The following is a 24,684-nucleotide window of genomic DNA, read 5'->3' on the forward strand; positions in this document are numbered from 1 at the left end:
CGGCACCCATTCACTGCAGAGCATCCATTGGTGAGCAAGTGATGGAATGCTGCATTTCTCCAAATCTGATGAAGAAACAAACTCACCTACATCTTAGATGGCATAAAGGGGCGAGTACATTTTAAGCGAATTTTCATTTTTGGGTAAATTATTGCTTTAACAAACACAGCAAACCGATCTGCAAAGATAAAAGCATAATATCATAATGAAGACATTTGCTTCAGGGGCTTTCATTAATGCAGCTGAACTCAAGCAGGCTGGCATGCCGGAGGAAACTGTAAAAATGAATGATCTCAGACTGTCGCTTTCATCTTAGAAACAAGAACAGCGGTTTTATTGTAAATTCTCTAGCTAATTTCCTCACAGCTGGTGAAAGTGACTTGTTGTGATCTCAGATCCAATGAAGAACCATGTCTGTTGAGCAATACTGAGCGAAACACTGCTCTGAGCGACCTGGGAGACGTTGATGAACTATGCAATAAAAATAAATGGTTACATACAGTATATCTAGATACTATAAAGTCTGTTTAGGGGGTTTTGCTCTTATTTTGAGAGCCACAAGGCTCTTAAATTATTTTCCATCAGACAGAACAGATGTAAAGATGTTTACTAAAGTTGTAATTTTAGTTTCACTGTTATTATAGTTTTAGTTAATATTTGGAATTAATTTTATTTGTATATTTTCTGTTTTCATTTTAATTTGAGTTCAAATTTAAGTTATTTTGTTGATTTTTCTATACAGTTTTTTTTTTAGGTTTAGCTTACTTCGTTTTATGGACAAAGAAGCAGTGACCAGTTACAGAATCCAACATATACTCTCTTTTCCTTTTATATGTTCCTTAAATTCATGTTGATATCAAATAGATTCTTTTAAAGTATCTTAAAATATTTAACAAATTTAGTGAATTTCTTGTAAACGCTACATACAAGCTGTGACAACAGTGAGATTCTAAGGATTTTCAGCTGATTTCTAAACAAAAACAGACATGATTTTGTTTCTCAGTGATTGATGTTTAGTAAAGTCAATTTTGTTAGTACACAAAACACAATTGGCAAACCAATTACTAACCTTATTTGTATTTGTTCCGTGTGTAATAGTGACATCATATCCTTGCAAGATTCCATTCAACTTATCAGGGGGCGGAGCTTCCCATCGGATCATCAACATGGAATTGTTCACGTGAACAGTCAAGTTTTGGGGAGCTTCTGATGGAACTGTAAAATTTGGAACAAATTTGGAATTAATTACATCCATGGCCGTAACCAGGGTTTGAAAATGAGTGAGGTCTGGGGTGGGGTTAAGAACTGTGCTATAATAACCCCTACAAATACAACTCATTATATACACTAAACACTTTCAAAGAGACACGACATGTAAATGTTTGTGAAAGATGTTTTTGTCTATTATACCATATTTATTGCATCAAATTTGGATAATTTTATCAGTTGTTTATTATTCATGCAACTATACTGTTATAGTTTTCATTAATAACCACTGCTATGTAGATGATAACTTTGTCTAGTGCTCTTATGAATGTTTTAGCATGATTGTGAAAATGTAACTACTATACTGAATGAAACAGCATAGACTTCTTTATCTTTTATTTAATTCTGTAACCTACTTGTTCTAGATCTGTGTACTAGTGTTAAATGCTACTGTTTTTGATAGCATTGACAACGTTTCTGACATTGTAGGTGGGGGAGTGAATGTACAGCGCTCTCTTCCACCTTCAATACCACGACTGAGGTGCCCTTGAGCAAGGCACCGAACCCCCAACTGCTCCCTGGGCGCCGCAGCATAAATGGCTGCCCACTGCTCCGTGTGTGTGTTCACTGCTGTGTGTGTGCACTTTGGATGGGTAAATGCAGAGCACTAATTCCGAGTATGGGTCACCATACTTGGCCACATGTCACGTCACGTAATCACGTAGCATGATTGTGAAAATGTAACTACTATACTGAATGAAACAGCATAGACTTCTTTATCTTTTATTTAATTCTGTAACCTACTTGTTCTAGATCTGTGTACTAGTGTTAAATGCTACTGTTTTTGATAGCATTGACAACGTTTCTGACAGATAATATGTTTTTTGCGTTTGCCTTACCATATGTGGTAACCTGCCAGCAATTACCTGACCGTTTTTTTGTTTTAATTACTGTCAGTTTCAGTGCCGGCGATAGTGTTTCCAGATATTGTTATGAAAACAAAACCAAAACCGAAAAAAATAAAAATAAAAAAAATCGAAATTAGTTCAAATCTTTTTTTAATAAGATAAGATAAAGACATTGCTAACCCTAAACTGCGAATTCCCTCTTTATTATCTTTGTAAAGTGTTAAATTAAGTAGAAAAGACAAGTCCAAAAATGCTTATAATAGTTGTATCTGCACTGTAAAAAGAATTCCGTAAAATTTACGGTAAAAAAAACGGCAGCTGTGGTTGCCGGAATTTTAGCGTAAAAAATACGGTAGCAACATTTGAGGTTTTAACTTAAATTTACAGTTAAATACCGTAATTTCATTAACTGTTATAATGTTAATGTTACCAACCTATTAAAGTACTGAAATTTGTTTTGTGGTGCAGGAGGTGATGAGAAAGTCACATGATGAACCAAAGCCTATCACAAGCAGCTTTTAAATAATATCATATATAGAAGGTGCACAGTGTCATTCACACAAACACTAAACACCATAATGGTGACACACATGAAACTGAAATGATGCAATAAACATTCATTTAACAACATTAGGTGTAACACACAACCCTAATATACAAAACTGATAAGAAAAAACTAAGAAGAAACATAGTTATTTCAACAACAACAACAAAAAAAAACATCAAATTTGAAATGTAACGCAGGGAATTCTGGGAATGTCAATTTACGGTTATTCACTGTAAATTATAAGGTCTTTTTCACTTCCAAAAACGGTATACTACCATAAAATTAATGTCCAATACATGTAATGTCCAATACAGTTTTTCACCGTATATAGTAGGGAAATTTACCGTTAACCATTTAACAGGGTTTTACTGTAGCATTTTTACAGTAATTTACCGTTAAACTCATGTCCATTTTTTACAGTGTGGCAACACGCAAATCACTCGCAACTCTCTCGAGCCTCATTCACTCCGCAAGCGTCTCGCAGCAATCATTTTCATACCACGGACACTAAACATTATCGCAAACTGTTTAACTGAATTATACATGCAGACACTCATATGAGGAGTTTTGAACAGCAAATTAGTCATTCAGAGAACAAATTTCATTTTTGAACAAATTTACCGAGGTCCGGACCTCATAGCTGGCTACGGCCATGATTACATGATTTCATTCCAGATAAATCATCTCTTGAGCAGCATGCAAAATATGGACCAAAGGACTACTAAAAAGAATAGAATATGAAGAAAAGAATAGAATAGAATATGAAGGCATAAAAGGACCTTCATAAAATAAAATAATAAAATAATATAATAAGAAATAATGGTTCCTAGGCAAAAATCCCAAAGAAAAAGCCATTACGAGAAATATGACTTTTTATAACATTTTTGTTGATTGAATTAAAAAGATGAAATAAAGTATAAATAGTAGATGAAACACTTAAACTAAATGACAATTAGAAGTGTTTCCTTGGCAACTAACTGAAATAATTTTAAGATGAAACACTAAAATGGTAACAAACTAGAAACAAACAAACAAACAAAAAATAATATAAAATAATAAATAAATAAAATAATAAGTAAAGAATAATAACTAAATTAAACCTATGTTGGTAATGTTTTTTAAGTAGTAACTCAATTTCAGATTGTATTAAATTATAAGTATGGTATGACATAAACCATAATGCTTATCGGTGACTGAAAACAGTTCTTTTAGGAATACAGAGGAAATCCTTCACGGACACACCCCATAGGAAAAGCATTTCTAACAATCAGGTCACTCCCATTCCCATTTGGCATTCGAAAATCTCTTGGATGTGAAAGACATAATTACAGACTACAGTAATTGTCTTCTAGTTTCTATTATTAGCAAAATGGTCCTTCTCATATAAACTCTTATGCACTCAACTGCATCTTCCATTTCAAGTTTGTAGAGTTAACATAAGCGATTTTTAACAGCTCTTTACTTTTTTTAACATTGATAAACAGAAATGTTTCCTGTTTCCAAATCAGAACATTAGAATGACCACGGAAGATAATGTGACACTGCTGAAAATTCAGCTTTTCATCACAGGAATAAATTACATATCACAATATATTACAATAACAAAAAGTTATCTGAAACTGTAATAATATTTCACAATATTACTGATTTTACTGCATTTTTGATCAAATAAATGCAGCCTTGGTGAGCATAAAAAATCCATTTCCAAAATATTTAGACCTTTTGAATGGTAGTTTTATTTGCAAAAATGCAGGAAGTTGCTCCAGGAATGTGAACGACTCACCGCCCTCTGTGGTGTTGCTCTGGACCCAGGCGCTGGGTGGTGACGGGCCGATCTCATTGGTGCAGGACACACTCATGTTGTACCAGGTCATGGCCTTGAGGTTGCTGATTTCATACTGGAACGGAGGCACGTGTGTGGGGTGTGCGGCAGTGGGGCTTCCTGGCTCCAAGAGCTCTCGCACCTGAAACAGATGAAGGATAACCATTTATTATTTGTTACAGAAATGACAGTCATCATTCAATCAAAGATTTTAGCAGTGTTTCTTCTAGTTTGGAAAGTGTGCTGTTACATTACCATGTGGCGGACGTTAAAATGGGTGTAAAATCTTATATTGAGGGAGAAACCTGAGTCATAACCATTTCTTTAAAGGTGAAAATTTGAGTTTAAAATTTGAGCACCAAACAACAAGATCCTGAACTGAACATTATGTTCCTGAGGGGCTTCATCACAATGCAGTGGCCTTGTACAAGTAATGTTCTTTCTTTAGTCCTTCTTACCGTGATGTAGCATGTGCTGAGAGGAGAGAAGCCGTCGTGTCCCGGTGTCCAGCTTATGAGGAGTTTGTTGGCCTCACGTTTTACTACTGTGACCTTTGACACTTTGTCAGGAAGCTCTGAAAAAAAAAAACAAGGATTTGAATTTAATTCCATGAGGCTTTAGAAAAAAATTATCGAACAGTGCTCTTATTTTTAACTAAAACTTTTTTTTTTTTAATTGAAATAAAATATAAATATGAAGAACGTAGACGTAAAAATCTTAAATGAAAATGAGAAAAGTTGTCTTGGCAACTAACAGAAATAAAATAAGTTTAAGAACTAAAAATACTACAACTAAAATGAAAATGAAAATAAAAATAAAATAAATTACATTTACAAATCTAAAATTAAACACATCCTGGTGGGTTGTAAGACCAGCCTGACACAGGGAAGGTACACATGGCGCAGTGGTGTAGTCTGGTTTATTGTAGTGAGTATACTGTGATTTTTCCCTCCAAGCCTCATACTCACCCGTCCCAGAGCAACACCCTATAAGCACCACCACACTCACTAAACAGGGCTCTGCGCTTACTTTTATTTTTAGGAGCACGTGTGCTGCTAATTAAAAAAAAATTATAATAATTAGGAGTACAGTCAAAAAATTCAGGAGCACCTTCTGATCAATAACAAAAATGAGCCTTTCCATTAAGAAGTAACATTGGACTCCTTAAAGTGATTTACAGGGGCATTTTTTCAACTTTGTAATGGCATTTTTTCTAACTTTATTGAAAGTATGTTATCTTTTATGTCAAATTCAGAAGTGTATTTTTATACGCTTTATACAGTATTAAAGGGGTCATCGGATGCCTATAACATACTTTGGTTAAAATTTCTCAATGGTAGTGTAAAAGTGGAAGGAAAAAGTGTGGAGCCTAAATGCTGTTCAGTTGCTTTGTCACAATCTGTATTGTTAAAAGCGCTATATAAATAAAGGTGACTTGACTTGACTTAAAAAACACCCTTTTTACCTTGTCAAAATGAGCTGTTTTCAGCACGTCGTTCTAGTCCATGTTGCTTTAAATGCTAATGAGCTCTGCTCACCCCACCCCTCTCTTCTGTGGGGTGACGAGCCGTTCTCATGATGCTGTTTACTTTAGCCGCGAAACTTGCTAACTAGCACATATTAGGAAAGGTGATTTGCAAAGATTTATAAAAAAACGGATACTCACTTCTTGTGTAGATGAAGCTCGATCACGAATGATTCGCGTGAACATATTTAGGCAGATCGGGGATCGGCGCATTCCCTTCAAAACGAAAGTAACGTTAATCCTCTGCGTCTTCAGCTGCTAAGATGTTGGGAGTAAATGACGACTGCTATGTTCATTATTACATCCAACAACAAAACACCTCAATCGCTTTAATCTGAGACATTCTCGTCTTCCCCTGCACCGGAGTCGACACAATGGCGGACTGATGACAGCTCACTCAGGGCGGGTCTAAGGTAAGACGGCCTTGTCAATCAACTATTGTGGGAGGGGCCTGCGCAGAACTACGTCATTATGATAGGAATCTCAGAATAGCCTGATTTGAGAAAGGGGATTTTAAACTAGGGATTTAAAAAAAAAACACAGGGTGGATTTTTATCATTATAGGATTTATGTTTATACTCACTTCCAACACACATTTTCACATGTTCAAACAACAACAAAAGTGAATTTTGCAACCGATGACCGCTTTAACAAAATTAATTTGTACTACAGAGGTGGCATAGAAGAACACAGCATGTAGGTATATTTAATGAGGCTCAGAGGTGGCATGAGTGCAATTAAATTAATAAATTCATGTTAAGATAATTTTTTTTAATATAAGATTTTGAATATAGAAATATTCAATGATTTAAATAACTGAAATGATACTTTAAGAATGAAACTAAAACTGCCATTATGTGGTGGCAAGTCACTGATTTTATCACTGAATAATTAATTCAATTGATTCGTTCAAATGGCCGATTCATTCAGGAACAAAGCAAGTGACTATCTTTATGAATGGGTAATTGAATCATTGACTTAAAAACGCAGATTCATTCATAAACGAAACACCGCTGTGTTTGAATGGAGATGTGCAGCGGCTCAGCTGTAACTTTGTTTGAAACTATTTTTGTTGACGAAATAGAGCAAAATCAGGCAATACTGTTATAGTCAGACAATGTAAGTCACTTAATACTAACTTTTTGTTTATTTAAATCACTCGTTGTTGCCAACAATCCCCTGCTGTTACAGTTACGTTAATGATAACGTATGTGCTACTGTGACGCAGCAGGTAACGCTACGATAGCATCGGCCTCGTTTTCTGTACCGCGTAAGATAGTATCAGCCTTATCTGACTCATTTTCTGTAGTTTATAATGTTAACATTGGTGTCATCTGCTTGCAGTGCCACCCGAAGCAGCAGCAGCTTCAGGGGCAGGCTTTACGAAACACTGCTGATCTCCTTTAGTGATTCACATTAGTTAATTTCAAGCTTGCGCACACACAATGCTGCGCAAAAGTTACACAATAGCAATAGTTGTCAGCAGAAATATGGCGTGATTTTCAAAAAGTCAGTGCTTCGCAATACAGACGGTGAATTTATGAATGAACGTGTGAAAGGTCTTTTACAAAACGATGTTGTTACGTATCCTCACGCTTTTTTAAGTGGGTATACAGAAATCCTTGATCTTTCCTAGTGGGTATATGCAGGGCCGCATTAAGACCTCACTGGGCCCTGGGGCTATGACTTACTGCAGGGCCCCTCATCACAATAATGATACATACTGTAATATATATATATATATGTGATAAATAGGATTTTTATGTTATCAAAATTTTTTGATGCACTGAAATTTCATAATTCTTGTTACCAATTTCAATATCACAAAAAAAAATACTAGCTCAAGTAAAACCAAGCTTACTGAACAAGTAAACAGTCACAAATTATAATAGCATAAAGATACATACGAAATCAACCTACTTGAAAAACTGAAAAAAATGAATAAGAAATATTATATTGTATAAAGTATATGTACAAATAGACTGAATAGTCTTCACTGTATAAATGCAATATACATTAATTCTTACTTATTTTACAAAAGTGATTCAGTCAAGGACAGTGAGTGATTTTCTTTCTGATGTTTGATTTACATTATTGACAAAAATGGAAACAGCAGCTATAGGCTGCTTTAGAGGAATAGTTCACCCAAAAATGAAAATTCTGTTGTTGTTCTAAACCTGTATGAGTTTCCCTCTGCTGTTGAACGCAAAATAATATATTTGGAACAATACTGGTAACCCCCCCCTCCAAAAAAAAACACTATTGGAGTCAATGGGGACCAGAAACTTTCTGGTTATGAACATTCTTCAAAATATCTTCTGTTTTGTTGAGGAGAACAAAGAAATTCATACAGGTTTAGAACAACTTGAGGGTGAGTAAATGATGACAGTATTTTCATTTTTGGTTGAAGATCATATAATGCCAGGATCTCATATAGCCTACTACTACACATGCTTTATCTTTAACTATTAACGTTCATGTAAGACACAACTGACTGTGTTGACGAGGATACTCGCAAAGACTGGCATTTTGACACATAACTATGTGTATTTGAACGTTTAAGCACAAGGAGCGAAAAATAACTCAAGGTTAGTCAGGTGCTGTACGAGCAGGTGCGCGCCGCACGTATCAGGCTGAAACGGTCTTAACGTGTGCATTTACCAACATTTTTTGACGTGACATGTGGCCAAGTATGGGTGCTCTGCATTTATCCCATCCAAAGTGCACACACATAGCAGTGAACACACACACACACACACACCCGGAGCAGTGGGCAGCCATTTATGCTGCGGCGCCCGGGGAGCAGTTGGGGGTTCGTTGCTGTACATTCACTCCCCCCACCGACAACTCCTGCCGGTATGAGACTCGAACCCGCAACCTTTGGGTTATGAGTCCGAAAAGCGGGCTTAGTGCCTGTCCCCTGACGCAGGCCAGCTGAATATAGCCAGGGACTGGGAAATGCGAGTCGACTTAATTCACAGACTCACTTTCCCATTCTAAATTGTGAAATTGCCAATCTGCGCCCAGACCTTCTCTGGTCCAACTCCAGTAGGATCGTCATAATAGTCAAACTGACAGTCTCTTGGGAAGAGGCTATTAACGAGGCCTTTGAAAGGAAGAAGCTGCGATATGCCAACTTGGCAGCTGAGGCAGAGGAGCGGGGCTGGACAGTGAAAGTATACCCGGTGGAAGTGGGCTGCAGGGGCTTTGTGGTTAGTTCCACTATAAGGCCGCTGAAGGATTTGGGCATCAGAGGACAGGTTCAGCGGGTGATAGTCAGGGAACTGGCCACTGTTGCAGAAAGAAGCAGCCACTGGCTGTGGCTGAAGCGGATGGATACAGGGTGGGCTGTCAAATGACCATGTAACAAAGGCCTCGTTTACACTGCAGGTCTTGAGGCCCAATTCTGATTTGTTGCCTATATCCGGCTCTCCGTTTACATGTTCTTTTAATTGTGACCCAAATTCGATTCATGTGTTTACACTTGCCATACCATCTGAAACATTGCGCATGCGTTGTTGTCATTTACCGCCTCCACATGTGCTTCCTCCTGAGAATAATGTGACCTGTGCTGACAAAACGAGTCAATGAGACAAAGAGACAATGAGCAAATGTAAAAAAAAAAGACAAAAAATGACTGAGCTACACCCATTTAAAGTCGATAGAGTGAAGTCCATCGTCTTTTCTTATAATTAATTGCTATATTAATAATCACAATATAGCTATTTTTTATTTTATCTTTGCTATTATAAATAAGAACAGATCCAAAAAAAGCAGTAGAACAAATAGCCTAGAAAGAAACAAATAATGCATTACCTTTATCATTTTATATCTAAACAAAAGCATTCATGTACGAAAAACAAATAATCAAATGTAAAAATAACTTAAGTGTGATCATTCCAAATAAATTGATTATTAAAACTACAAAAGCAGTTCAATGAAGTGCAGCAAGTGATTCCCTCTTTTCTTTTATTGTTAGATTAACATTAATGAGACAGACGTCCTATACTGTAATGCACGGATCTAATATAATGCTACACATCAGATGTTTTTCCCCAAGCGCTCACTTAAGACAGAACGGATTATGTTTGCTTGAATACTGAAATATTGTAATTCTGTATATGTGTGTAGGCTATTTATCGGGATTGCGTGCCGTCAGAAGCATCATTATATGCACTCAATTCGGATGACAGTCAGTGCGAGATGCGAGCGGAGAAAAGGTAATCCTTTCAGAAAATGTATAAATAAAGAATTTTAGATGTTTAATTACTACTTGGAGCATTTTTCAAAATTTTTATTTTTTTTTTGCCTGTAGCTCAAAATAGCCTGTGCGAATTTACACTCATTTTGCCAGCACGGGTCACCTACAACGTCATTAAACTGCGGAGAAGTACCAAATTTTTAATGACGAACAGAACGCAATGCCTCAGAAAATCTGATCTGCCTGTTTACATGACAGTCGCTTTGGCACATATCTGATTTATATCCAATTCATTTCCACATATGAATGAGGCCTGAAACTGATCTCGAAATATCCGAATGCATGCGTTTTTTTTCTGTTTACACTGTCATAGAACAGATCCGATCTATCACATATGAGCAAAAAAAAATCGAAATTGGGTCACATTTAACTGACAGTGTAAACGGGGCCAAAGTGACACACACCCGGGTCTGATCAGCCTGTGGTGGGCCAGCCTCGGCTGAGGGTGTCTTGTGATAAAGAGCCGAAACACCCAATGAGGCTGGGGTACACAACTGATGATGTGTTGCATTGGTGGAAACACCTTACAAAAGTCATTGGCAACATCACCTCAACAAAAGGCATCTTTCACACAGGCTAAAGTTCACAGAGAAACTGGGATCTGATGGACATCGGATAAGGAGTCTCACTGGCAACATCCATGAAAGATAAGTACACATCACGTACAGCATTACATATCATCAAAACGTCAAGGATCCCCACCCAATGACTGCAGCGAAGAACTGCACCATCTTAATCTATCCATCTTACCATACTAGTCCTTTGTCTTATTGTTCTCCAGTCACGCATAAAGCAATTGTAAATTCACAACTGATTATTGGGTATTGAGGCAAGTACCACGGACATGGATTAGGCCATGATCCTGGATTCTTGTTGAACCAAAATCAGAGCGTAAAAATTGCTGCGTCTCACTGTGTTCTGCTCACAGTGAAGGGAAAATGTTCTATGGTGCGGCTAAATGGTGCTGAATATTGGGATCATAACACCTAGTCCTATCATGCAAACTAAATCAAATGAAAAAACATAACATTAATGCTAATAATATCAAAGGCTTTACCTTTGATATTGATGTGAGCTTCTCTGGATACTGTGAGGCCTTTCTCATTGTGAGCTTCACAGCTGTACTGAGTGGGCGCATCAACACCTGCACAGAACAAAAATTAAAACATTTTCAATCTCACTTAAATATGCAGATACTAAAAAGTATTGTCAGTGGTTTTTGTTTGTTTTTTTGACTTCCTCAAGAATGAAAGATCACACTTTCAAAACATTCATCTAGCTCAACCAATAGCGTTACATTTTGGGAGGACCAACCCATTTGATTGGAAAATGGAAGCCTGTTTGGGAAGAATCCATGATGCTTGCTAACTATTATTATTATTACTGACAGTTTTAAGCATTATACACTTTTGTTCAAAAGTTTAGGGACAGTCTGAATTTTTTAAAGAAATTAACTTTAATGAATTTCAAATCAGAATTAAATTGATCATAATCATAACATGATCATTTCAAATAAATAGGGATATAACAATTCATTCAACTCGCGATTCGATTTGATTTACGATTTTGATTTCACGATTCGATTTGATTAAGGATTTTTTTTAACAAAATTAGATTTAAGACAAATGATAAATGAAATGTGTCCTTTTATTATTGCTTGGACAAAATGCTGCATGTTTCTTTGTGAAATTGAAATATAACACTATAATACAATACTAATATAGCACTTGCATATTGTTGCTCTTTTGTTGGTTTTGATTGCTTCTATTGTCCTCATTTGTAAGTAGCTTTAGATAAAAGCGTCTGCTAAATGACAAAATTTTAATATAATGTAAATGTAAATAACAAAACTAAATTGAAATTTTAAAACAAGCCCCAAATCAAATAAATAACACAAATAAAATAAATCTCTTCATATAAACAAACTAAAGCTTTGTCTGTGCTCTTAACATTTAAAATTAAGAGGCAACCACTGCATTTTAATCATGATCCAAACAAAGATGCTGCATACATGCAACATGAGCAGTTTTTAATCTAAATTAGATTGTATAATTTCGAAATTTGAAGCAAAAACAGAATGGTTTGACTTCAGTTTTGTGAAACTATACATACAAAAATATCTGCATGAAACCGAAACAGCAGACGAGCTGAATGAGACGCAGATGCACTCTCTGCCAGCAGGTGGCGCTTAAAGCATTTCCTTGGTTTCCGCTTTAAACAAAGCAGCGCTGCACTTATGAACTTTAATATGCATCATACAGAGGCAAGATGAAAAGAAAAAATACCATCGAAAGACAGTAAGTTCCCCTCAGACATGCATTCATATAAACTCCTACCCCTAAATGAATCGCGATTTGTTTAGCATCTCAACCGATTTGAATCCTCACATATTTAAATCGATTTTCAACCAGCTCATGGTTAATCGTTACATTCCTTCAAATAAATGCATGTTTTTTTTACTTTCTATTCATTAAAGGATCCTGAAATAAATGTATCATGGTTTACACAAAAAACATGAAGCAGCACAACTGTTTTCAACATTGTAATGATAAGAAATGTTCCTTGAGCAGCAAATCAGCATATTGGAATGATTTCTGAAGGATCATGTGACACTGAAGACTGGAGTAATGATGGTGAAAAAATTTGCATAAATAACATTTTAAAATGTATTCAAATAGAAAATAGCTATTTAAATCTTACAATTATTGCTCTTTTTAAAATGTATTATTATATTATATATTTGAACTAATAAATGCAGCCTTGGTGAGCATGCAAGACTTTTAAAAAACATCTTTCCAGACAAACACATACTGTACACACTAACAAATTTGGAAACTAATCTGGAAACAATCCACAGCAGCATACAATCTAGGCTGTGAGTTTTGACCAATTAACTGTAAATATATATTACTAAATCCATTTGGTGCATCTAATGGTGCTTAAAATCAAAATAATAGAGTCTGTGACATAATCAACGCCAAAGGCTTTGCATCAATCGTGAAGGTCGAGCACATGCAGGCCTGCGTAACTTTCAGCGCCAGCGTGTCGCACAGTACGAGTCTTTCAGTGCCACTCCACGCCAACACTCCAGTCCCACTCTGACACAAGCCCAGCCATAATCTCCCTTTTGTGCGAGTGCATTTCAGAGCCGCTGTCACAAAGGACACATTGCTTCCCCCGATGTAGCTGACAGGAAGCTACTTGTTTGGTTGTTGACATGTTTCTTGGTATCGAACGTGTCTATCCCCGACTGTCAGTGGGACAGACCATGCCTCCGTCTTCAAGCACTCAACTATGCTAATGAAACAGCGTCTGGAAAAAGATGCAAATTTAAATAATAGATTCAATGCAGAAATGATTGCGGGCTCAGTCTGGACATAAATTATACCTAATTTGCTGAATGTTTTGCATTAATTACTCGAGGTAGACCTCGCTTAAGAAGACAAGATGACTTTTTCTTCCTCTTAACCAGAGAAGATTTAGACATTTGAAACTACAGTAACTAATCGCAAAAAAGTTACCATTTCAACGCGGTTTGAATTTTGAAAGAAACGATTTTTTGGCTGAAACTGCACAGAAACATCATCAACCAAAGCCCAGATCTGAAAAGGAACGTTTGCGAAGTTAAATTCATATTTTTTGCTTTCAGTTCTTCAGAAAAATGACCAATCATTTGACTCCACATAAAAGGAGTCTCTCCACACTTATTTTCACAAATCAAACTGACTAAATGTAGCAAATTTACAAAAAAAAAGCTACAAAAAGAAGCTGAGTTTTGGTTACAAAAAAACATGCAAGCAGGCTGTACAGATTGTAAGTCTGTACGGGTGCCAGGACGTGTATGCTACATTTCCGACGGCCTGTAATTATCGGGTTTGGAGAACAGCCATGCTAGCAGGCCCTGCATACGGATCCAACAGAATCTGAGGTCGCTCTGGTATAGTGTTCACTATAGCACTAACAAACAATGCTTTTTAAGCAATGTTTTTTAAGCATGTACCATGGTAACTCCAATATTTAAAGTACCCTGGATTACCAAGTAAACAGCAAGCAATAAACTGCCCAACAGCATCCCAGCAGCTAGGGCTGCACGATTAATCGAAATAAAACAGCTTGCTGCAATTGAATTAAATAAGTGTATGTGAAGTGTATTTAATTGTATACTTTAACACGAGAGCAGCTCATGATCCGGTGTTTTCAGCATTGCGGAGTGGCTTGGGTCGCAGCTGCTTCATGCAAAATCTGCATCTGTTCTGAGTTTGGGTTACCTACAATATAACTTGCATTTGAAAACAAAACTTGCACCAACCATCTTGCCAAACTTATAATGACAACCCCACATAAACCAGCTGTTGACAAGAAGAAAGAAGATTTAAAGACTCCGTTTAGTTTTCCGCAAAACTAAGCTTGATGGTTTAATGTTTGAAAATAAAGAAACTAAGAAAGACAAACTTCAGTACTGTCATTTTAATTGTACTGTAAAATAAAAGTTTTTAATAAAATAATAATTCTTAGTATCATTCTTTCTTAAATATTAAATACACACTGTTTTAGTGAAACATTCAAATAGTAATATTTCTTATTTTGTTTAATATTTCATTTATTATTAGAACTGTTTATTCAATAATAATAATAATAATAATAATAATAAACCAAAACATCCACAGAATGTTTGGCCAAATCATATAGCCCTACAAACAAGTAGACAAACTTAAAGCATTTTAAATCACAACCACAATCAACATTTTATCAGAATTTAAAAAAAAATTAAATTATAAAAAAACAAATCAAAATTTCATGATTTTTTCCCCTAGCAATGAAATAAAAATGTTTTGTAGTTGTAAAGGCAGTTTTTGAATAGGTAGGGACCCGTTTGGAATCTGAAATGTTGGCTAGTTAACGGAGTTATTAGGAGGGAGTGATGCATCTTTTATATATTTTACATTTCAGTTTTGAGTCTTGCATCTGTAGTAATATGCTCTGAATGATTAAGCACATTCGCAGTGGCTGTGGTGGCTTCACAGAACTCAGCATTTATGTGCACTTTCTGAAAACTTGAGCAGTAATTACTGGCCAGTCCTCAGATGGGAAACGGTCATATCCAGCTCTAACTAGTTCCCTCTTAATGGAAACACGCATCACAGCATCCAGAGAGAGAAAGAAAGTGTTTGTGTGTATTACGTAATGCAGTCATTGTGAGCCCGACAGGACACAGCGAGTCCGAGTTCAACATGGAAAATCAGAGGAGTTCTGTGATAACATTGTTTGAAACAATTTCAGTAAGAAAATGGCACTTTAAAAGGAGAAGTGAAGTGGAATGTGGATTTACCACAATCTTAGAGAGCCTTTTTGTGTCCAACATACGCGAAAGGTGAAAAATGCACTTATTCCACTCAGAAATGGGCATATCTGATCTGATCTTCAAACTGAATTGTTCTTTAAACAGTGAATTTAAATGAGCCATCAGATTCAGAGCCTGATAAAAGCCATTTTAAACGTTGCTAATGGCCCTCTGGACATGCATTTACAGATCTTTAACTACTGTAGATATAGAGCAGTGGTGGATAGTGAATGACTCACCTATTCTTTGTTTGTCCTATAACAAATGTATTTAATCAATGCTTCCATCCATCTATTTTTAATGTGCATTTTGGGATATCACATAAAAAAAAGCTGGACGGAAACGCCAAGACGTGCATAAATTAAAAAAATGTAATACTTATGCACTCAGTTGAGGGGGATACATTTTTTTATCTGATAAGAAAACATATGCATAAACTATGATGGAAACACATTTACTGAATAAATTCCTCAATGCGCATCAAAAAAGTCATGTGACTTTAAGCAATGGGATGGCATAACTGGACTAACCAAATGTTGTTTTGGTCATTCTGAAATGCCTGAGCCAAAGTCTGTTGTCAAAGTGGTTCGGTATGATTACCTCCCAGAAATGTCTTACACGACTGCATTCCCAAACAGCAGGCAACTCCGTTATAAGATAACATGACCGCGTTTATTGTGTTTTTTTACCCGAGGCGCAAGTAATTTATTAGAAGAAAGACCCACCGTGGCTTCTCCTACTGCTGCAAATTACCTTTTTCTTAGATATATTTCACACCAGTTTATCAGGAAGTTTGGATTTTGCTCTCTTCGTTTTGCTGGATGGAAACGGTGCTTTATTCGCAAATGATTTATGCGATGTTCCAATTTCACACACAAGTTAAATTCAGAACTTTGGATGGAAACATAGCTACTTTATCACTGCATTTGAATAACAAGCATCCCTGGTCTGTAAAAACGCACCTATCACAAAAAAACATGAAGAAATGCCATGATTTTGTTCCTCAGATTCATATTTCGGAAGCTTAATACTTCACATTTGCCACACCACATGAAGTTCTTGTTAAGGCCAACTGTGGACCCTGATTCAGGAACTAAATTGGAAAAAACACAAGACTTTACTAAACTTTACAAGAAATGCATACCACGGGAAGAAATTGAATTCATAAAAACACCATTGTACCATTTCATATCCCTGTACCATGGTATTACCACAGTACTTTTTTGTAAAGCAATGACATATGCTTGATATACAGTATATGCCATTCGAGTGACTATTTACTAATTAATATATACCAATTAATTTGAACTATATTAAATATAGATAAAATATGTATTTAAATATTTCTATCTATTTCTTTACATAATTGCCTAACAATCAGGCACACAGATGGCACTAGGGACGGGGGGGACATGACCCCCCCAGATTCATAGTGACCCGATCCATCTCCCTCACTGTCTCTACGAAAGGAGACATCGGTAAACAGAGGATTAATCAGGGTTTTCGTTATGTACATTAGCCTAAGTAGTGGGCGGCCGACCCACCGCTCCTTAAACATGCACCAAGCAATTTTTTAAAAACGCTTTTGACCGCAGTGTCTGACCGAGTCTCAAAACACACTTGTAGCCAATCAGCAGTAAGGGTGTGTGTCTTGTACTGATAGAGAGAAGAGAGCGCTCAATTTGAGTGCACAGGACAGATATTAGCAGATCGACTACAGATAGAGAGAGATGACAGATAAAAAAAAAGAGGAAAATATCAGAGAAACAAAACATTAAAAAGAAGGGTTACGATCAGGCAAGAGGTAGGACCCGCGTAAATATCCGAGCAGCTTTCCAGCAGTGAAGAGAAACTCAAGGAGCGGGAAGGGCTCGAATCGGACGCCAAGGTTGTGCTGTTTCTTTTTGATAGGTGAGTAACATTGACTTTGCGTTGTTTCACACAACTTATCCGTGTTGGCTTTTGTTTGAATATGCTTGTGTGTCATCTTTACTTGTTTCCGTGATCGTCGTTGCCATGGTTGCGTACGTACGCGTGGGGCGGAGATTTCAAAAATAGGGGCGAGGTTTGTAGGTTTGTTTTGGTGCTTTCAAATATCAACATCGTTTGGCAAAAATCGCTTAGTGCACCTTTAATTATTGCCGTCACTGCTTCAGGATCGGGTCGGGGCAGACGCAGGTTGACGCACAATAATAATCTACCGGTCACCATTACTTTGTACCCACGTTCTCACTACATGCTGTTCTGTTGTCAGTAAACCAAAGACTATAGAATACACACATATGACGATGGTGCTGCCACCGACGTTTACATTCTCTGCGTGTGTATGTGCTACACTCCTGACCCCAGGGTCCTATGAGGAGCTGGTAGCTGCCTCAATTGTGCCTGTAGCGGTAACCACAGTGGTCATAATCTATCGTCTATGACAGAGCTGGTGATTTTTCTGGACTGAAAAAATTGGACTGGCTAGGGATGTAACGATTAACCACGAGCTGGTTGAAAATCGATTTAAATATGTGAGGATTCAAATCGGTTGAGATGCTAAACAAATCGCGATTCATTTAGGGGTAGGAGTTTATATGAATGTATGTCTGAAGGGAACTTACTGTCTTTCGATGGTATTTTTTCTTTTCATCTTGCCTCTGTATGATGCATATTAAAGTTCATAAGTGCAGCGCTGCTTTGTTTAAAGCGGAAACCAAGGAAATGCTTTAAGCGCCACTTTAAGCGCTTCAAATTTCGAAATTATACAATCTAATTTAGATTAAAAACTGCTCATGTTGCATGTATGCAGCATCTTTGTTTGGATCGAGATTAAAATGCAGTGGTTGCCTCTAATTTTAAATGTTAAGAGCACAGACAAAGCCTTAGTTTGTTTATATGAAGAGATTTATTTTATTTGTGTTATTTATTTGATTTGAGGCTTGTTTTAAAATTTCAATTTAGTTTTGTTATTTACATTTACACTAATTTAAATTTTGTCATTTAGCAGACACTTTTATCCAAAGCGACTTATAAATGAGGACAATAGAAGCAATTAAAACCAACAAAAGAGCAACAATATGCAAGTGCTATATTAGTATATTATTATAGTGTTATATTTCAATTTCACTAAGAAACGTACAGTATTTTGTCCAAGCAATAATAAAAGGACACATTTAATTTATAATTTGTCTTAAATCTCATTTTGTAAAAAAAAAAAAAAAAAAAAATTGTGAATCGAATCGAATCGTGAAATCAAAATCGTGAATCTACTGCTGACAGCTTGGTCCCCCCCCAGTTAAAAAATCCCATCTGCGCCCCTGCTAACAATAACCTAGCAACCACCAAAAACAGCATAGCAACCATCTGGCAATGCAACAGTAATCACCCAGAACACCGTAGCAACCAACCAAAACTGCGATATAAGTAATGCACACCAGGGAAAAAAAGTATTTAAACTGAAGCTATTTTCACTCAGAAACTGCTACATTTGACAAATAATTACAAAGAAACAGCAAGTAATATATTAAATTAAATGTGAAATTTTGAAGTAGAAATATTTAGGCCTAGTATTTTATTGTAAAACATTCTTCATGTTTTTTTTTACATCTTCGAAAACTAATTATTTACAGTGTAGTTTGGTTCTTCAGAAAACTATCTACGTTCTGGTGCTTTGAAGAGTTCAAAAGTGCTTCACTTTTAGTTTCTTTAAAAGATCACAGAACCAACAGGCTGATCTGAAAAAGCTATAATATAACATCAAGAACTTTTCTAATCTTCAAAGGACCTTAAACAACAGTATATAGTACACAACTAAAACGGCTCCTGATGAGATGATGATTATTGTTGAAAGGACAGTGCTGCAAAGAGCTCTCGGCTCCAGCCAGCTAAAGTTTGATCTGTCCGTTCTTTACGAGGCTTTGCAGGGATGCCGGGGCCCCTGAATGAGGCTTTTGTGTGTGTAATATCAGCACCGGTTGAGTAAACTTTAACCATAAAACTCCTGCTTTCACAATAACTCAGGTTTAGTAACTCAGATTAACCTCAAAAAAACATCTAAGCACTTGCTGAAACTGCGAGTGGTCACTGCTACCATGCTAGGGTATGCTGGGTAATGGCCAGGGCATTGTAATGTGGTTGCTAGGGTGTTTTAGGTGGTTGCTAAGCGGATTTGATGAAGCAAAAGAGTGAATGGGAATTCTAAAATAATAATAAATCAATTTGAAAATAACAAGCGATGTCTCTTTAACAAGATATGCAATTTAAGGTAGCATAGCATGGGATGAGATACATGTGGAGTTTAATGAGTTAACAGAAGTTGCAACAGATATTTTTCTGTCACATAGAAATGCATGGTCCAGCATGCGTTACCAGCAGGGTGGTTATAGTTAACTAAAACTAAAACCATAAAAAAAAATTTGTTAACTGAAAAGTAAAATAAAATAAAATAACATAAAAATTTATTTAAAAAGGTAACATTTCTCACTTTCGTACTAAAATAACAAACTCAATGAATAAAAAATTATAGCCTATAGACATATTTAGAAAATTTTTTAGACAAATATTTAGACAAAAACACACACACACACACACACACACAATTTAACTAAAAACTTGTTTCACCAAAAGATCAAGTTATGACATTTTGATTAAAAATGATGAGGTCCAAAAATTTAACATTTAAACACATGCATGAATGGTTTACAATAAACGGATAACATGCATTTTGGGTGAATTTCCCTTTCATCAATCAAATGACTAATCAAAACTGAAATAGATTTAATTATTCCTCTTGATATGATCAAAAAAGGAAATTACCCACAGTTTGAAGCACTGCAGTCATGTGATTCTCATTGTAATCAGTGTAATCTGACTGCTCAATTATCAGGGTCAACTGTTTGTCATCAGTAGAAGATTTTATCCCACTGTCCTTACAGTAAAAACACACAGAAGTGACTCTGAAGATACAAGCTTTAACATGGTAGATTAAAGGGGTCCTATTATGCTCTTTTACAAAGTCTTGATTTTGTTTTGGGGGTGTACTAGAACATGCTCTCATGCTTGGTGGTTCGAAAAACGCATTATTTTTTACACAATTTACATTATTACAATACCTTTCTCTCCAGTCTGGCACAAACGGCTCAATTAGTTCCGGCTTTGATGAACGCCCGCCTTCCGAAAAACTAAATGTGATGTGATTGGTTAGCTGTCCCAGTGAGTTCTGATTGGCAAACAGCTTAGACGGTGTTTCAGTACTGCCACGCCCCTTGCCAACGCAGTTTAGTTAAAGGGATAGTTCACCAAAAAATTAAAATTTGATGTTTATCTGCTTACCCCCAGGGCATCCAAGATGTAGGTGACTTACATATGATGAACACATATGATGATTTTTAAGTCCAGCTGTTGCAGTCTATCAGTCGTATAATGCATGGCAATGGTAACAAAATCTATGAGAGTAAAAAAAAAACATGCACAGACAAATCCAAATTAAACCCTGCGGCTCGTGATGACACACTGATGTCCTAAGACACGAAACGATCGGTTTGTGCCAGAAACCGAACAGTATTTATATCATTTTTTACCTCTAATACACCACTATGTCCAACTGTCTTTGAGCGCGTGCACGGCATCCGGTGCGTGAGGTGTGTACGCGCTCTGGCGTAGTTTACGCAAGTGCCGGAAGTGATCTCTAGTGCGTATACGTCACTCATTGTTTACACAATGATTGTTAAATCACGTTTTAGATAGGATGTCAACAACCACTTACTGCATTTATGTACAGATAAGTGCATATGTATTATTTTCATTGTTATTTAATTCTAATATTATAACATGTATTGCAGTGAAACTGTTATACAGTTGAATTTATTTATACCATAATCCAGTGTTTCCCAGGCGGCATATATATGCAAACTCATTCTCTGCCAGCAGGAGGCGCTGTTGGAGTGGTAGAGATCAAGGTTTCCCCGGTAACGCTGTACACAAAGCAGCGTTCCGCTCAAAAAAACACTGCTTTATCAGACATTACATGCAAGATTAAATGAAAATGACATCCAATTTTCTGATGACAGTCAGTTTCCTTCAGAAATACAGTGATATAAAAAAACACCCGCACTCAATGTATGGGAAACAATGTAATGTTTCTTTAAAGGGGTCATATGATGCTTTTTTAAAGATCATTATTTTGTGTATTTGGTGTAACAGAATATGTTGACATGCTTTAATGTTCAAAAAACACATTATTTTTCAAATACTGTTCATTATTGTAGGTCCTCTATGCCCCGCCTCTCTCAAACGCTTCGTTTTCTACAAAGTCCCTCCTTCCGACAAGTGCAGTCTGCTCTGATTGGTCAGCTGACCCAGTGCATTGTGATTGGCCGAACACCGCAAGCACTCGTCGGAAATGTAACGCCACTTACCATAATCGCGAGCTTCATCTCTATAAAATGCATTGCTGTTCTGTTGTAAGTGATCTTAAAGATTCCTAAATGCATCTACTTTCGGAAGGCCAAATAAAGTGCTTTTGCTTTCGCACTGAAACACACAGCATCTCCCTGACATGCTGCTTCAACACTGCGGTTACTGAAACCACGCCTTCTTTCTTTGCGTGCACATTTGGGCGGCATTATGCAAATATTTCCACATAGTAAGGTAGATATGTGGGGGCGTGTTAGAACGAGCCGTTTTAGGGGGGCGTGGCAGAGTCTTAACTTTGATAAAGAATATCTCTTTGGTTTTGAGACTTTAGTCTTTGCAACTTCAGGGATCTTATCTATGCACAATCAGCTTGTAACACTCCAAAGAGAAAGGAAAACTTGAAATCGCATCATATGACCCCTTTAAAAAGAAACAAGTCTCATAATTGAAGTGTAAATTCTGCAGATTACATCATTGTCCAGTATTGTACTGTCAGCAATTTATTAATAAAAATGTTTTCATAATTGTAACATACATATTTACATACATAATTATTCAGGTGCATGTGTAATAACTTGCGAAAACTTGAGGCTACAGCAGCACTTCTTCTTCTTCGTCGTCTCGTCTGATGCACTCACTCAACCAAGCGTTCTAACCACAACCTCGCCCTCCCCGCCCCCCAACCTTTCCAATTTCTGTAGGCGGGAATTATTTTAATGATATTCTAATGGACAGCTTTGTGATATCACAAAACTCGGAAAACAAACGCTGTAGCCCAAACGAGCCGTTCGTTGTAGTTCTTGAAAAAGGATTTTAAAAAAACGAAATATCTCCCTTTGGAGTGGAATTGTAAGTTTGAAGATCTTTTTTATGCCCAAACATACAACATTTATGCCCAAAAGTGAAAAAGCATAATAGGACCCCTTTAATTAGAGGTAGTTTGCAATGTGGAAACGTTTCCAAATCCATGGAATTGTGAGGCGACACTAAACGCACAACCGAGCTTCATCAGCTCCCTGCAAGCTCAGTTACATTTCACAATATCTGTTATGTGCACATTTTCCATAACTGCAGAAAACAAAATGTGCTGGATGATCTCAGCCGGGGGACTGCGAGGGAATACATGACCCCGCTTGGAATGTCAAACAGATTACTTTCCAGAAAATTGGAAATTATAATCACTTTAGAGGATTAGGCAATAAAAATAGATTTAAGGGGTTTTATAATATCATCTGTTTGGAAAGTAAATGCATAAGAGAGAAGCAGAGTTCAGATTCTTGCTGCTGCACACTGCTATTGATATAAGGCTATTCAATGCAATGCTGTTATTGTTAACTAAAAAAAAAACTATTCAAAAATTAGTTTCATTAATTGAAATAAAGTTGAAAAATTTCAAATATATGTATTAGATGAAAAAACGAACTTAAAATAGTTAAATGAAAAGTAGAAATGTTGCACTGATAACTAACTGAAACAAGTTAAGTTACTAAAAATTACTAAAAAAAATGTCAATAAAAATAAACAAACAAAAAATGACATGTCAAACATGCCAAATACATATATTAGGTGAAAAAACTCAACTTAAAATGATTCAATGAAAATTAGAAATGTTCCACTGACAACTAACTGAAATAAGTTAGGTTACTAAAAATTACTAAAACTAAAACTCAAATAGACCTAAACAAAAATATTAAAAAACAAAAATGAAAAGAGAAAAAACATGCAAAATATAAAAAATAGTTAACTGAAAATCAGAAATTGAAATACTTTTAAGTACTAAAATTATCAAACTAAAAATAAAGCTAAATATAAATATTAAACCATTACAAAAACATTTACCAAAATTATTAAAACTTTAACTGAAATTAAAATGAAAACATTAATAAATATAATAACAGCACATAAATAAAATAAAAATATTTATGTGGCCCAACGCAATTTATTAACACTTAAATATGCTACAAATCTTTCAGACTTTTTTTTAAAGGGGTCATATGATGTTGCTAAAAAGAACATTATTTTGTGTATTTGGTGTGATGCAATGCGTTTTAGGTTAAAAAAACACATTATTTTCCACATACTGTACATTATTGTTTCTCCTCTATGCCCTGCCTTTCTGAAACGCTTCGATTTTTACAAAGCTCATCGGTCTGAAAAGCAAGGTGTGCTCTGATTGGCCAGCTATCCAGTGCGTTGTGATTGGCCGAATACCTCAAGCGTGTGACGGAAATGTTACGCCCCTCACCATACTGTGATGCCGTGTCCGGCCGGAGCGACGAGGCAAAAACATTAAAACCCATTATAAACGAGGCATTTGTTGCATCCAGTGGGGACATGATTACGGATTATAATGACTTATACTGTCTTTTTATGCATTGCATCGTGCCGCGTAAACATAAAACCATGTCTGCATTTGTGATCGGAGAAATGACAAACAACAAGCGCTGCTCTACACTGCTCAAAACTCGCGTTTGAATCATCAGTGGCAAATCCATTAAATGAAAACGTACTTACAGACTGTGAGTCAGAACAGGATCAGGAAACAGTCCTCTGGTAAAATGTGCTGCACACAAATGAATATTTGGATTGAACTGTTCTGGAACAGTGTTGTAAATACAACTTAACCACTGATTTCTAGTCGTGTCCTCTTTTGGAAGACCAAACAAAGTAGTTTC

The 24,684-nt window shown here is 36.3% G+C and overlaps 1 protein-coding gene across 2 annotated transcripts in view; it reads right to left on the minus strand.

The window, feature by feature from the left end:
- mertka (c-mer proto-oncogene tyrosine kinase a) overlaps positions 1 to 24,684 on the minus strand; it is a 47,238-nt gene that overhangs the window by 14,238 nt on the left and 8,316 nt on the right. For both annotated transcript variants that reach the window (XM_016288794.1, XM_016288793.1), the window contains exons 5-8: positions 11,327 to 11,413; positions 4,942 to 5,057; positions 4,445 to 4,625; positions 1,070 to 1,215 (exon numbers count right to left, since the gene is read on the minus strand). In XM_016288794.1, the coding sequence (XP_016144280.1) occupies positions 1,070 to 1,215; positions 4,445 to 4,625; positions 4,942 to 5,057; positions 11,327 to 11,413 (530 nt within the window). The remainder of the gene's footprint in view (positions 1 to 1,069; positions 1,216 to 4,444; positions 4,626 to 4,941; positions 5,058 to 11,326; positions 11,414 to 24,684) is intronic.

The sequence above is a fragment of the Sinocyclocheilus grahami genome, unplaced genomic scaffold (genome assembly GCF_001515645.1).
Source record: "Sinocyclocheilus grahami isolate Dianchi unplaced genomic scaffold, SAMN03320097.WGS_v1.1 scaffold234.1, whole genome shotgun sequence".
NCBI lineage: Eukaryota > Metazoa > Chordata > Actinopteri > Cypriniformes > Cyprinidae > Sinocyclocheilus > Sinocyclocheilus grahami.